Raw genomic sequence first — 16708 nt, forward strand, 5'->3', positions numbered from 1 at the left:
CAGTTAGCTCAGAAGATGACTAGAGCTCTGTGGCACAGTGATTCCACCGGAAAATTAGCAGCAAAGAGTCCAAGAAGGCACAATTGGCTTTGCTTTCATTGGGTTGGTTGGAAGGATTCGTTTTTCTCACACAGTCAGTGCGAGTTGGTCAAGAGTTCATCTCCTCCCAATTAACACAATTATTCACTTTCATTCTCCTCCCTACCACTCAGAGGAAGTAAAGCGCTTTCAAAAAAAGAGTTTCTGGAAAAGGACACATAGTAAATGATTTTCGGGGTGAACACCAAAATATCATTACTGTTGGAATAAACATTGTGTTTAGTGTTACTTTTTACAATTTCCTTCCGTAAAGCTAGAGAGGCAAAGGTTTGTTTCAACAGCAACAATGTGTTTCCCTAACCATACAGAAAGATACATACAACACAAATCGGTACACCCCTACAGTGGATACCATTTGTGAATACTAAACTTTTTATCACTGTTTCGGTAGACATGATCATTTTATTGTGAAAAGCAAATGTAAGTATCTAGGGAACATTTTGTTATAGAATCACAATGCCCCCAGTTGTTTCTGGAAATGTCCCTTGCTTAAGTGGCTTTCACATTTATGGCATTTGGCAGATGCTCTTGACCAGAGAGGCTTAATTTAATATAAATTTAAACAACACAATTTAAATATTGCAGAGAGTAATTGTTAATTATGTTAATTAATTGCCCAGTGAGACTTATAAATGTAATAATAAATCTTGTCAATTTTACAGTTAACAACAGAGATATCATCTATTTACTATTATTTTACAGGGACACTACTGCAACTCCTACCTACAGAATATAAGAATTAATATCAGTAGTTACTGTATATCCTTAATTTACAGGCAGTTGGGTAACCAGCCATGACTGTACATTTACTCCAACCTTACTGTGGACAAACGTTACAGAGTAAAATGACACAATTTCAAAAATTGCAACATTATTATTATTTTTATTGTTATTTTTTTTTATTATTATTATTAATACTACTACTAATAAAAATAATAATACAGTATAATCAGCAAAAATACACTTGGGACTGTAGCAACATCAATGTTGTTATGTAGAGTAACTTGCCAGTGTGCCTGGGAAACAGCCAAGCCAGTGCTGATTGACTCAGGTAGATGGACCAGAAAACACCCAGCCAGGAAACCTCAGACCCATGTTGATCTTATTATAAGGCTGACAGCAAACCTGTGTCTTTTAATGCCACGCTATGCAATGGACTATTGAAATTAAACACACAAAAAAAAACATAATTGCTGGCATAACAACACGTGTCAAATGTGTTGAAATGAGTTGAAGTTTTTGGTGAGTAACATGTTAAAATAAAGAAAATGTGAAAAGCACTACAAATGAAAAAATATGAGCTAATTATCAAAAATTGCAAACAAAACTGCAAGCTGAGATGCTTGGAAGTCCTGCCCCCAGTGCTACAATATTCAAAAACAAGTTGCTCATTACTCCACAAAGCCTCACCCTCTTTCCCAGCATGCTCAGAAAATTGACATTTTAACCCCTTTGATGCAAGGCTTGATCTCTTTCATCCAAAATTAGCCTTTTTTTAATACTCCACAAGCTTATCTATAGCTGGTGTGGCTGTAGTTTTTAATTCCATACAAAGTGGAGCACACTTGATTGACTTCAAACAGTTGGTCATGTGTGCTGCTGCTTGGTTGGAAGGAAAACTGGTGTGGTTACAGATGGACATTTTTGGGCATATGCAGAGCAGGGAATCTTACATTGCAAAGATTTAAGGATTTTAGTGCTCTGCTGTAGGGGGTTTCAGAATGGTGTTATATATATCTTTCTGACGTGATTAGAAAAATACATTATTGTACACCACTGTACCACTTTGTCACTGTATAATTTGCATTCTGATTAGCACTCCTAGTCAATACACAGAATATTGTTTTCAAGGTTCTCCAGTGTTTTTTTGTTGTGTAATCAGCAAAAAAATACAAAAAAACAAAAGAGGTACAGTGGCCAGCTTTGCAGTTGAGTGGATGTTTGTCTTTACTTCACCTTCCCAGTTTGACGGCCATTGTACCACAGATAACGGGGGAGAAACAGAGGAAGAGAGGGTAGATTTGAGGGAAAAAAATTAGCTATTCACTACTATTCTGTGGAAATTGTCCTTCCAAGTTAACACCATTTGATAAAAAACAGCTCTACCCCATTGTCTTGTCTTCCTTCACAGCCATTACCTGCGGGCATCCTGGAAACCCCCCCAATGGACGGACGAATGGCAGTGAATTCAATCTGAACGACGTGGTGAACTTCACATGTAACACAGGCTACGTCCTGCATGGCATGTCTCGGGCCCAGTGTCGCATGAACGGCCAGTGGAGCAACCCTCTGCCTGTTTGCAAAGGTAAGAAGCTTTAGCACACGCAACTTCTGTCGAACCACCCCAGGCGCTTTTGCAAAACTTTTGCAAAAAGGTGCTTCTGAACTGAAACAACATCTAATTACTGCAGTAGCTTCTAAAGAGGTTGTTTGACAGAACACAGTACATGGGCTGGGTGTTAACCAGGCCAAAACGACATCTGCGATCATTCTCATGCTACAGTCGAATGACAATAAGCAGCGTCCCTGTAATTTTCATGAGGGCATGCATGTTGGTTCTAAGTTCAGATGCACCCGCGACCAGCGTTTTGACATGAATCTTGATGCAGCGGTTAATTACAACAGATAGGTGTGTAAGAAATTAGAGATGGTCGTCAAATGGATTTGAGCCATGACAGCGAACTGAGACATAACTGCCTACCTGGTGTGGTGCGATATGCCTAGCTCTGTGTACCCAGGTACACTTCACAGCATGTGTAAAACAAAACATCAACCAGGGACTGAAGCCTCGCCTGTAGGTTTTTAGTGTAAAGTGTGTCTTACTTCCCAGATGAAAGGGTTGACATTCACATTTGGCACAGAACCGACTCTTTGGCACTGACGCACAGATGCTCCACCCAGCGTGGAAAACACGTTTCTGGATTCAGTCCAGAGAAATGTGTAAATTTGAATAAAATGACTATTTGTTGCTGTTGTTCCTATCAAAAAACGGCCCTCTTTGGGACTCCTTGCTATGTCAAGAGTCACATTCAGTGCTGAGATATTCAAAGTGCCAATTATAGCAAAAATATCCCATCCTCATTTTGTAATATTATCTTTCCACTCTCATACAATTACATCTCCTATCTCCTATTTTTCTCATAATATTAATTACTTTATTTTGGAAACTTTGACATTTATTCCCATAATAGTCTGCTGTTTTACTGGAATGCAAATATTAAATATTAATCTGTCAGTTAAAATGTAAAAAACTTTATTGCTTCTTTGTTCTACAGTACCCCTAAAATGCTACCTCGGAAACCTCCAAAGGCTAATTATGCAGGCTTTAGTATTAAAGAAAAAATCCTTTTAGACTTGCACTCTAAAAGTCCTCTTTCACAACAGCCTTTTCTTTCCAAATACCTGGAAGCACGCAATTTCACTTCTGCAAAGACAGCAGAGCAGCATATCCCATGAGAATTTGCAAGGTGTCAGCATGCTGTATAAAAGATGGACACATTGGCTGTGAAGTACAATTATGATAGACCTTATTCACCAACCATTCTTAAGAAGACATTTCTTCTTAAACCCCACTTACAAAGTTTTCATAAAGATTCTGACATTCACCAATGTTTTTTTATTAGGGATTTGTTACATTTACAATGGGACAATGGGATCCGTCATTATAAGAGCAAAGTTGCGAACAATTCTGCAGTTTAAAAGCAAATCTGATGTTAAGAACACATGTAAGAAAATGTATAAGAAGATATTCAATGCAAAATGGATTTAATGAAATACCAGAAAATTCTGGAAACATCAAACTGGCTGTATAAAAACCTAAAAAAGAAAAAAGAATGACTTCTACAACATGATAATGATCCTGAACACACCTCAAAATCTACAATGGACTACCTCAAGAGACATGAGCTGAAGGTTTTGAAAGGGTTTTTTTTATCCCAGTCTCCTGACCTAAACATCAGAAAATCTGAGTAAACCAGAACAATGCATGCAGAACAGACAAAGAGTGTTGCAGTAGAATCTTTAGCATCTTTTAAGGCTCTTGAGGATCTTTTTTGCTCTCTTGTCATTCTATACTGTAAAGAGATGAAGGTAAACAGGTAATCTTGCTTAAAATATGAAAAATATGTGGCATTTTGAATGTTTTACCTTTTTGGACAATGCCATATTTACTTGATTAGCTACACAATTACTTGATTAGCTACTTATTTACTTGATTAGCTACTTGCAGTGCCAAAACTACCTCACCAGTACATGTATGCTGCCAATCCAAAGCTAATTTCACTCTCCCTCACACTCTCATAAATCGATTCTTACAATTGTTGTCCTTCAGATAGCATCTCTATTAAAAATTCCAGTAACAGGTGTCCCTTTATACACTTTTCCTACCCACACCCCTCCTTTCCCCTTTCCTAAGGGGCTTAATTGATCACCAAGGCACTGGCAGCTGTCAGCAAGGCAGTTGCAATCTGTTTTGTTTCGCTTGGGCATGGCTTCAGTCCTCCATCCATTTCTTTTCCTAGTGAAGGGACAATGAATGAGCCAACTGTCAAGACAAGTGCACTGAGCCAACTTGGCATGGCAGGAACAGCAACTTCCTAGCCACCTTTGTTCTTTGTCAACACAAGTTAGAAGTACAGATTGTCACACTTGATTGCAAGTCTGGCATGGGTTGAGCTCCTGAGTGTTGTGACTGGTGTAGAAGTTTGTGACCTGTTGCATTCTCGTTGTTTTAGGTGTAGGTGTAACAGCTTATTAAATACTTATTCCGCCATACTTCAAATGATGCTAAATTACAGCCAGCAAAGGAGTAATTGCTATTATATACATATGACTTCAGTGTTGTGCACAAGTCAGAAATGACCAGTCACAACTCCCGTTAAGTGTTGATAATCATTCTTTGATTTGATTTTGGGAGATTATATAAAAGTTAATCTGCTTGCATAAGAATGTAGGAAAGACAAAAGAAATGGAGTAAAAAAAAGCAGGAGCTTTTAAATCAGGTCTTTAAAGAATGATTAAAAGATATAGAGAAAATGGAAGTTCTAACAACAAGACTTACAAGACCTGGTAGACCACCTAAAATGTCTGCATCAAATAAAAACAGCACCTACAGCCTTTATTTTTGAAGTGAAATGAGGAAATAAACAATACTTGCTTCCGATCTAAAAAATAATCTCAGGTGTTTTTGACCATACTTCCCCTGTGGGAAGATACCGCTACACTGTGGGTCTGAAAGGGTGGGTAGTTGATCAAGAAGCTCTTACTGAGAAAAAGACAAATAATCAAGAACATTTGAGCCATCAAAGGTGTTCTCAGTGGACAATGGACTGACCTGAGTCCAGATCTCAGTGAATGTTAATATTACATTTAGTTCTGTATCATTTTCTGTTAAATATGCTATGTGCTGTACCTTCCTGGGAATTAAATTGGGAACCTTCCTGGGAAAAATGCTACTACTTTCAAGGTACAAAATTAATAGTTTTCAAAATCTGCACATGCCGTTGCTAATGGCATATGGAAATACAAGAAGGTGACCAGAACCACACTCTACTTGAACCTACATTAAAAAATCTGTTACATGTGTCCCTGCATTAAGTTGTTCTCTATATCTCTCTTCTTTTATCACTGGAGCAATGTTTGAAACTCAAAATATGATGGAAAAAGTCATGAGAAGTGTCCGTTAGCCCAGCCCTTCTTTCTGTCCTGGTTATCTTCATAAGCAGCCAGTTGTGTTCGCTTCCTTGTGATAGTTGTCCATGTGAAATAATATGTGCTGATTGCTTCACGTGGCTTGGAAGAAGCGGTTGCTTGTCTTCATACTGATTGGTGTCGTATGATGGGAAAATCTATAGTTTGAGGGGATAAATGCACTAGAGTAACGCAATAAATGATTCTCTTCTACTGTGCCTTAATTCTGCAGTCTTTTGAAATTGTCAGGAAAATGACTCAAAGGGCCAGCTGTGCGTGTTTTAGTCTTAGTTAGTTCTGACAATCTAGCTAGCTGTGCACGCTCTGCTTATAGTTAATTCTGACACTGTAGCGGTAGCATTTATATTTATATGTCTTAAAGCCTTTATGCTTACAGCGTCCTCCTGGAAAGAAGATTTTGGTTTCTCTGAAGTGTTATACAAATTCAAATGGATAAAATAACATGGATAAGGCTGCTATGCATGCACTGCTCTTTTGAGGTCTGTCCACAGATTTTCAATGACGTTTAGGTTGGAGGATAATGAGGGCCATGACGAAATGTTCAACTTGTGTTTCTTGAGGTAGTCCATCAGAGATTTTAAAGGTATATTTAAGCTTCTGCTGTAGAAACGATCCTCCTTCTTACAGACGGTGTGATGTTTGCTTCCAAAATTTGCTGGAATTTTATTGAATCCATTCTTCCCTCTACAAATGAAATGCTCCACATGTCACTGGTTGCAACAAAAGCCCAAAGCATGATCAATCTACTCTTGTGAGTAACAGTTGCAAAGGTGTTTCTGTTCATGACATTCTGTACCCTTCTGCACCCTTTCTCCAAAATACCATAGCTCATTGTTGCCAAAAAGTTAAATTCTTGCTTAAGCAGTCTGGAGGACTTCCCAAAATGCACCAGGTTAGTTTAGATGTTTCTTTACTCATTTCTGACATACATACAGTGGGGAAAAAAAGTATTTAGTCAGTCACCAATTGTGCAAGTTCTCCCACTTAAAAAGATGAGAGAGGCCTGTAATTGACATCATAGGTAGACCTCAACTATGAGAGACAAAATGAGAAAAACTAATTCAGAAAAAATGTAAGAATTTATTTGCAAATAATGGTGGAAAATAAGTATTTGGTCAATAACAAAAGTTCATCTCAATACTTTGTTATATATCCTTTGTTGGCAATGACAGAGGTTAAACGTTTTCTGTAAGTCTTCACAAGGTTGGCACACACCGTTGCTGATATGTTGGCCCAATCCTCCATGCAGATCTCCTCTAGAGCAGTGATGTTTTGGGGCTGTCGGTGGGCAACACAGACTTTCAACTCCCTCCAAAGGTTTTCTATGGGGTTGAGATCTGGAGACTGGCTAGGCCACTCCAGGACTTAGAAATGCTTCTTACGAAGCTACTCCTTTGTTGCCCTGGCAGTGTGCTTGGGATCATTGTCATGCTGAAAGACCCAGCCACGTTTCATCTTCAATGCCCTTGCTGATGGAAGGAGGTTTGCACTCAAAATCTCACAATACATGGCCCCATTCATTCTTTCATGTACACGGACCTGTTGTCCTAGTCCCTTTGCAGAGAAACAGCCCCAAAGCATGATGTTGCCACCCCCATGCTTCACAGTTGGTATGGTGTTCTTTGGATGCAACTCAGCATTCACTCTCCTCCAAACACAACGAGTTGAGTTTGTACCAAACAGTTCTACTTTGGTTTCATCTGACCATAAGACATTCTCCCAATACTCTTCCGGAACATCCAAATGCTCTCTAGCAAACTTCAGATGCGCCCGGATATGTACTGGCTTAAGCAGGGGAACACGTCTGGCACTGCAAGATCTGAGTCCCTGGCGGCGTAGTGTGTTACTGACAGTAGCCTTTGTAACGTTGGTCCCAGCTTTCTGTAGGTCATTCACTAGGTCCCCCCGTGTGGTTCTGGGATTTTTGCTCACTGTTCTTGTGATCATTTTGACCCCACAGGCTGAGATTTTGTGCGGAGCCCCTGATCGAGGGAGATTAGCAGTGGTCTTGTAGGTCTCCCATTTTCTGATTATTGCTCCCACAGTATATTTTGTCACACCAAGCTGCTTGCCTATTGCAGATTCAGTCTTCCCAGCCTGGTGTAGGTCTACAATTTTGTTTCTGGTGTCCTTCGACAGCTCTTTGGTCTTCACCATAGTGGAGTTTGGAGTGTGACTGTTTGAGGTTGTGGGCAGGTGTCTTTTATACTTATACTGTTAACGAATTCAAACAGGTGCCATTAATTAATTAATTAATACTTGTTTTCCACCATTATTTGCAAATAAATTCTTTAAAAATCAGACAGTGTGATTTTCAGAATTGTTTTTCTCATTTTGTCTCTCATAGTTGAGGTCTACCTATGATGTCAATTACAGGCCTCTCATCTTTTTAAGTGGGAGAACTTGCACAATTGGTGACTGACTAAATCCTTTTTTTCCCCATTGTAAGTGTCACTGCATAGCAGAACAGTGTTCCACTCCTGCTAAATCTTTATGAAGGTCTTTAAATGGGTAAAATGGGTTTTCTGGCTTTAAGTTAACCTACAGGCAATTTGCTCTGGAAGTTTTCTTGGTCTTCCAAACCTCAGCTTGACCTCAACCAACTGCCATTTCTTAATTGTATTACAAACTGAGGAAACAGCTTCCTGAAACACTTTGCTATCTTTGTATAGCCTACCTCTGCATTGTGAGCCACAATTATTTTAATTTTCACAGTGTTCAATTTACAAACCTTTAAACGTTGCATCTCCCATCCTTTCCCTGCAACAAGCCATAGAGTTAACAAACCTATTTTTTCTGAGGTTTTGGTAAAAATGATCCAAGAGCTCACATTTCTAGAGGTGCCCTCCTTTCCTTTTAATACTCTAATCTTAAGCTTAATATGTTGAAAACCCAAACTGTTGCCTGCCTGTAACAGTATTTAAGGCATTGATAACATGGAAAGAGTTTTACATGAAATCAAATGTGCTTCTTCCTATACATATATGTAAAAAGTAAATGCATGAATGTTTGTAAGATTTTGCTGAGGGAGCTCCAGCGATGCTGAGAGCAGGTGAGTGAAATGAAGGGAAGTCAGAAACAGAAAGAATCACTGTCCAATCCTCATCTTCAAAACAAAAAGTCAAGGATGGGGTTGATTGAAATTGCTCCAGAGATTTTTCCCGCTGTTTAGCATCTTCTGCATCTTCCAGATGTTAAGCATTATCTTTGTTTTCTTCTACCCCTCTTTTCCCTTCACCTGCTAGTGGTAAACTGCTCTGATCCGGGCTTCGTGGAGAATGCCGTTCGTCATTCTCCGCAGCGCTATCCCGAGAGCTTCAGCTACACACACAGCGTGATGTATCACTGCAAGAGGGGCTTCTATCTGCTCGGCTCGTCTGTGCTCACCTGTCAGTCAAACGGCTTGTGGGACAGATCGCTTCCTAAGTGCCTTTGTGAGTAACGCCTCCCCCACCATCTCTGCTCCACCGAGCTCTCTCCTCTAGTTGAATGCAGCCACCGAGACAGAGCTGCCGCGGCAACAGTTCAGGACCGACGGGAGATTACTTGACTTTAGGTGACAGAGGGAAGGTTGTGTTCAGAATGCTGTGATGGTAATTATACAATCAGAATCAGCATTAGTTTTATTGGCTGACTAATATAATCACATACAAGGGATATGTCTTGGCAGAACATAACAGGGATTATTATTATTACCCTTTGTTACACTATTAAGTGGAACATTTTATGAGTTTTAAATTGATGTAAAATATTGCTTTTGTTCATCAAAACTATTTTACTTAGCATTGATTCATTCAGAATATCTATAATGTATCATCACACACCAGCCCATTCACTCTAGCTAAAGATTTGAGTTGATATCTCACTAACAAATGTAACAAATGTATTGGGACACACCTCTAAATGATCAAATATACAGGTTGTTCTAAAAAGTCCTAGAAACAGGACTAATTATGCTATTTATGCATCTGATGGGTGTGATAAAGTACTAATGATATCTAATGATACAGAATACTACTACTGCTGCTAGTACTACTACTACTACTACTAATAATAATAATAATAATAATAGCACAAATAATAATAGACTGCAACTAATAATTCAAGTGGCAGTGAGCAATTAAAAATACATGAGCAAAGAACTAAAATAACACTCTGAATCAAACAATGCAAAAGATAATAAGTAGGTTAGATAAACAAAAGCAGTGTTTTTTATCAAACCTCAAAAACGTAGTTCAGTTGTTTCAATGTAATAATGATAACTATTTAAAGTGATGACTTTTAGTCAGTGTAAAAATGGTGAAGATTCACATTAAAATGTCTTCTAAAGTGCTATGTACACAGTGTGGAAATTTAGCCTTTGAGTATATACACTTTTAACAGTATACACGGAGGGATAGAGTGTAGCCTTATAAACTGTGCAGCTTCTGATGTCTGAACTGAACTTAAATTAGTGGCAGGTGCTGTGTAGATTGGTGCTGTGTTCCACTGCTTAGATTAAAAAAAATCAAGAGAAGCTTAATAAGATGTTGAGTACATGTTAAGTAGATTTTTTTTTTCTTGCAGCCATTTCCTGCGGTGATCCGGGCACACCACCCTTCGCTGTCCTGACGGGCAGGAAGTTCACCAACGGGGTGCTTGTGCACTACTCCTGCAGCCAGGGCCGGACACTGGTGGGCAACAGCACGCGCCAGTGCCAGGAGGACGGACACTGGAGTGGCTCGCCACCATACTGCTCTGGTATACAAACCAGGATTTCTTACTTGGCCTAGTTGCTCTATGGCAATATTGGGCTTTCATTGATTTCTGTAAAGTGATTTCTGTCTATATACTGTGTATATATGTGTGTATATATATATATATATATATATATATATATATATATATATATATATAGAGAGAGAGAGAGAGAGAGAATGAATTTAAAAATACACAATATCAACACAGGGTCAAACATACTCCCACTTACATTATTAAGTTGCTGTTTACTTGATAAAGGCCAAGGCCTCTTAACTTCTTGTTAGTGATTGACTACGGATGGTAGCTTCTCTGTGACCTCATAGAAAGTCGGTGTTTGACAGCACTTGAACTGACAGTAAAATAAGAAATCCCAGTGAGCTCAGTGCTGATCTAAGAAGGATAATACTAGATTTACACAAGTCAGGGAAAGTGTGATTCTGTACATTGAAAGGCTGCTGTCCAGTACAAGTGATCTTTGGTTGTGGAATGGATAAACCAAGCCAAGTTATGGATGGCCTCACCTCAACACTATTGTATATATGCGGACTGTGCTTGAAAGTGTGGTTAATTGATCTCTGGCAATCAAATATTTAACCAGAATTCTGCCAGAAGATTGTTGATGGCTCCCAAAAGCATCTGGTCAAGGTTCAAATTGCTAAAGGGCATTTAACCTTGCTCTATGTATGTTTGGCCTGTATATTTATACAAACCGGATTCCAAAAAAGTTGGGACACTAAACAAATTGTGAATAAAAACTGAATGCAATGATGTGGAGATGGCAAATGTCAATATTTTATTCGTAATAGAACATATATGACTGATCAAAAGCTTAATCTGAGTAAATGTAACATTTTAAAGGAGAAATATGTTGATATAAAATTTCACAGTGTCAACAAATCCCAAAAAAGTTGGGACAAGTAGCAATAAGTGTCTGGAAAAAGGAAATTGAGCATATAATGAACAGCTGGAAGACCAATTAACACTAATTAGGTCAATTGACAACATGATTGGGTATAAAAAGAGCTTCTCAGAGTGTCAGTGTCTCTCTGAAGCCAAGGTGGTAAGAGGATCACCAATTCCACCATTGTTGCGCAGAAAGATAGTGCAGCAATACCAGAATGGTGTTACCCAGCGTAAAATAGCAAAGACTTTTAAGTTATCATCATCAACCGTGCATAACATCATCAAAAGATTCAGAGAATCTGGAACAATCACTGTGCGTAAGGGTCAAGGCCGTAAAACTCTACTGGATGCTCGTGATCTCCGGGCCCTTAAACGTCACTGCACCTCAAACAGGAATGCCACTGTCAAGAAAATAACAGAATGGGCTCAAGAATACTTCCAGAAATCATTGTCAGTGAACACAATCCACCGTGCCATCTGCCGTTGCCAGCTGAAACTCTACAGTGCAAAGAGGAAGCCATTTCTAAGCAAGCTCCACAAGCTCAGACGTTTGCACTGGGCCAGGGGTCTTTTAAAATGGAGTGTGGCAAAATGGAAGACTGTTCTGTGGTCAGATGAGTCACGATTTGAAATTCTTTATGGAACACTGGGACGCCATGTCATCTGGACCAGAGAGGACAAGGATAACCCAAGTTGTTATCAACGATGGTATGGGGTTGCATGAGTGCTTGTGGCATGGGCAGCTTGCATGTCTGGAAAGGCACCATTAAGGCAGAGAACTATGTTCAGGTTCTAGAACAACATATGCTCCCATCTAGACGTCATTTCTTTCAGGGAAGACCCTGCATATTTCAACAAGATAATGCCAGACCACATTCTGCAGCAATCACAACATCATGGCTACATAGGAGAAGGATCCAGGTACTGAAATGGCCAGCCTGCAGTCCAGATCTTTCACCTATAGAGAACATTTGGCGCATCATAAAGAGGAAGGTGCGACAAAGAAGGCCCAAGGCGATTGAACAGTTAGAGGCCTGTATTAGACATGAATGGGGGAGCATTCCTATTTCTAAACTTGAGAAACTGGTCTCCTCTGTACCCAGACGTCTGTTGAGTGTAAGAAGAAGGGGGGATGCCACACAGTGGTAAAAATGGCCTTGTCCCAACTTTTTTGGGATTTGTTGACGCCATGAAATTTTAAAACAACATGTTTTCCCTTAAAATGATACATTCTCTCAGTTTAAACTTTTGATCTGTGATTTGTGTTCTATTCTGAATGAAATATTAGATGTTGGCACCTCCACATCATTGCATTCAGTTTTTATTCACAATTTGTTTAGTGTCCCAACTTTTTTGGAAACCGGTTTGTATATGCATATATGACCCTGACCCTGCGTTGATTTCAGAAACAAAAAAACCCATCATGCCTTCTCTGTTAAAAATGTATGTTGTCACTCATTCTGTCCCAAGAAAAGAACGGTTCAAAGAAATCCTCAGAAGCCCATTATTGCCATGCCATTCATGTAATGTGTCTGTAAACCTCTGGCCACAACTATATATGTCCATTCTCATTGAACTTTGAACGTTTGAAGTGTTTTAGCTCAAACTGCTTTTTAACAAGACAAAATTACAAAGCAGCCCATCAGCACAGAGGTCGTTTACATAGAAACCTTTAAGGCTGTCCAATGGGAGGTTTCTATTGGGCAGTCCTCACTTTGATTATGCAGCTGAGTGAAAATACCTACTCTCTAAAATACCAACAAGGGCATGGATCATGATTGGGAGTCCTACATGTGTCACTCACCTGCCTTTAAGTCGAGCGGCCTGAAATCTTTTGTTGAAACCCAAGCAGTGCAAGTGTTAAAGATCTACAGCACAGGTGCCCAGCTCTGCTCCTTGTGTTCTACTCTAATGCAGATTGTGGGTCCAACCCAAATCTGTCACACCTGATTAAGATCATCAGGGTGTTTATCACCAGAGTCTCTGATTGTAAAAGCCAAGTGTGTAAGATGAAGGTTAGTAAACTCAGCTGTAGGTAAATCTCCAGTGGCCGATTTAGGCATCCCTGACCTATGTGTGTTGGAACTGCGAAGCATAAATACATCTTGTACAGTATACTGCAGCCGCCCCAGTTTCTAAATTACAGTCAATTACAAAATAGGCTATAAACACTCTGTCAGAAGTGTGGCGACATCTCCTTTTTTCAAAATATGTGAATGCAAATTCTTTCTTTTAAGAAGAATCTGCAAAACAGACGTCAGCAGAAGGCAACAGAAGTGCTATGTTGTGAATAACACCATACGCTATACATTTCATTTCCTTGTCACCAGCACCTACACCTCTCTTAATCTTCTCATCTGTGCATAAATACAAATGCTTTTGTCTTGGTTAGTGGTAACTGTGGTAACTTTCTAAAGATTAAACTGCTTTTGGGCCAAAATAGATATTCAGTCACATTTTTGGAAATCTACTCACCTGCACAAGCATTGAAAAGCAATTCCTGAGTATTTAGGAACAACTTCTGTCAGTACTCATAAAATCTTTTATGAAGCATATTGATATTGCATTGACACAAGGAACCATATTATTTTGCAGCTTAGGCAAATTTGACACAAGTGTTTGGGGATTTTGGTCAATAAAGCTCATAAAGCTTATGTTGTTTTAGGCAGATATTATTTATGTAGAAATGCTAACATATCAGTTAGTCATCAATTTACATAAAATTGTACATAGAAGTGCAATGTGATTTAATATCTTTATGGATTTTGGCCATTTTTGCCAAACGTTTAAAAACAAATTGTTGCTAAAGATCTTGTTAACAAGTGTTAGACTAGAGTGTCTATGTGCTAAAATACATAACTTATAGCAGTGGTTAATTCTGTAGGTTCATACAGGGATGGGCATTTTTTTCAGCTGTTATAAAGCATAACTACCAAGTAGTTGAAAGCATACAAATTAAGTTGCTTCCACATTATGTTAGCATGATATTGGCACCTTGATGAACATGAAGCTGAGTGTAGCAAAATATATCCATACCCATAACTCTTTGTTGAACTGACTTCCAGGTGGTAGTCCAGGTTTGTGCGGAGACCCTGGCATACCCCCTCATGGCTCTCGTCTGGGTGAAGAGTTCCGGGTGAGGAGCCTCCTGCGCTTCACCTGCGAGGCGGGATACGTGCTGCTCGGCTCAGCAGAACGCACCTGCCTGCAGAACGGCTCGTGGAGCGGCACCCAGCCCGTGTGTGAGGGTAAGGGTCACAGCTAGCTGTGAGGGGAGGGAGGATACACACACACAAAAGAGTGCTCACACACCACCAGAATCGCACTGCGTTTCCATGCTTAATTCGTTCAGAACTGGCAAATGCTGCTGCCTTCCAGCAAACAGCAGGGTCCACACCCGGCTGTAGAAATGAGGTGAACTGCTTAGGATGCACATTAAATCTTTATGGGCTGTCTTTGCTTTTGACTCGAGAGATACCAACTGTTCTTGTAGTCACAAACACAGAACCTGACATATTCAGTAGCTGTGATTGGACTTTGTTCCAGAATTAGGCTCTGTAACCACTCTCCCAATATTTTTAGGCTGACTAAAATCAGTAATTGCCTGTTAATTCAATGACACTCATTGATGAGGATACAAAAAAAGGCCCTATAATTACTGCGGAGTGTAATGATACATTAAACTAATGAGGGTTTGTGAAAAGATTGCTCTAACTAAAGCGTGTAAGCACACAAACACCAATTATTTGGCGAATGGACATTTGGCACTATTTTAAAAATGAATGCCAAGAACTGTGAGACAATGTATCAGTGTACTGTGTTTTAACATTTGAAGCACAGCTGAAGTTCTGTACATGTCATTGTGTCATTCTTCAAAGAACAAACAAACAAACAAACAAACAACAGTGCCACAGTCTATGATAGAAACCACATTGTAGGCACTAATTCTGCTAATGCTTTCTTTTACAGTCCACTAAGGTCTAGGTTTAGCCAGGTAACTGTGGGGAAAATCATTTTTAGACTGTTTTTTGACGGCACACTATAAAAACTGGTTTGTCTGTTTAAATTAAAAATACACACGGTAACAAGTAATTGAACCTGAGTTTATTCAAACCAGATAAATAAGTTGACTGGACTAGTAATTCAAAGCATTTATTTGAGTCGAATAAACCCTGTTCAATTGCTTGTTACCACATGAAGGAATATTTTAAGTTTTACTTACGTTACGTTTCAGTTCACGTTTCAGGGCAGTTGAACTTAAGGTGACACTTTACTTGGATGGTAGATTATTGCTTACCTGACATTCAACTACCATTCAATTGAATGTTTCTCAAAATCATCTAAACTCTAAGTTGAATGTAGAGTGTATATTGAATGTAACCCTGCAGCTAACCATAACCTAAACTTTTTTTTTAGGGTTAGCGTTAGGGCAAAATTAAACTGTAAGGTCGAGGATTACGGTTAGTATTTAGCCTTGATTCAAGGGTTAATGTTAGGGTTAGGTCCAGTATAACATTCAATAGACATTTTCAATAATAATTTACATTAAACTTATAGTTCAGTTGCATTTCATGCATTTACAGTTGAATGTAAGTTGAGGTCAGATGAGCACCTATAATGGATTATGTTTGTGATACACTTTCCACAGTGATGTGATTAGTTTGGGTAAAATTCTTACTTAACTTATTTGCACTGAAATGTCAGACAGGTTATAGCTAGCTGAATTTTACTAAAATGGTAAATAGGTTGTACATATGAAAATGATAATACATAGCAAAACATATCACAAGTAAATAATTAAATAAATTAATTACGACTCATGAGATGGATGGTAAACCCGAAAATCTATGGAATTGGTCATTCGATCTTTTGAACTGGTAAGTACATATTGACACAGCAGGAATCCAGTTATTAACTGTATGAAACACAAATGTATTTGTGTCTATAGACCACCTTTACCTATTCTACCTGCGATTAAGAGATTTTTCTGATTCTAACTGTTCTGCCTAAATGTGACATTAAAGTCAATGTTTTGGGTTAAAGCGTTAAAGAGTTTTTTCATATTACTTAAAATGTTTTTCACTCACAGCCCAAATAATACATGTTTCACTTTAATTAGGCATTATTATTGTTGTTATTATTATTATTATTATTAGGCAGTCCAGTGTAATGCAGTTTGACTGTCAAAATACTTCCTATTCTTTTATCAAAAATAATTACACAGCACTCTGTGGAATGTACTTTACTCTTACTCAGT

The 16708-nt window shown here is 38.8% G+C and overlaps 1 protein-coding gene across 5 annotated transcripts in view; it reads left to right on the forward strand.

The window, feature by feature from the left end:
- Positions 1 to 16708, forward strand: part of csmd1a (CUB and Sushi multiple domains 1a) — a 498833-nt gene that overhangs the window by 458036 nt on the left and 24089 nt on the right. For all 5 annotated transcript variants that reach the window (XM_072677610.1, XM_072677611.1, XM_072677613.1 and 2 more), the window contains 4 exons: positions 2231 to 2404; positions 9054 to 9242; positions 10375 to 10548; positions 14517 to 14699. In XM_072677610.1, coding sequence (XP_072533711.1) covers positions 2231 to 2404; positions 9054 to 9242; positions 10375 to 10548; positions 14517 to 14699 — 720 coding nt within the window. The remainder of the gene's footprint in view (positions 1 to 2230; positions 2405 to 9053; positions 9243 to 10374; positions 10549 to 14516; positions 14700 to 16708) is intronic.

The sequence above is a fragment of the Salminus brasiliensis genome, chromosome 4 (genome assembly GCF_030463535.1).
Source record: "Salminus brasiliensis chromosome 4, fSalBra1.hap2, whole genome shotgun sequence".
Lineage (NCBI taxonomy): Eukaryota > Metazoa > Chordata > Actinopteri > Characiformes > Bryconidae > Salminus > Salminus brasiliensis.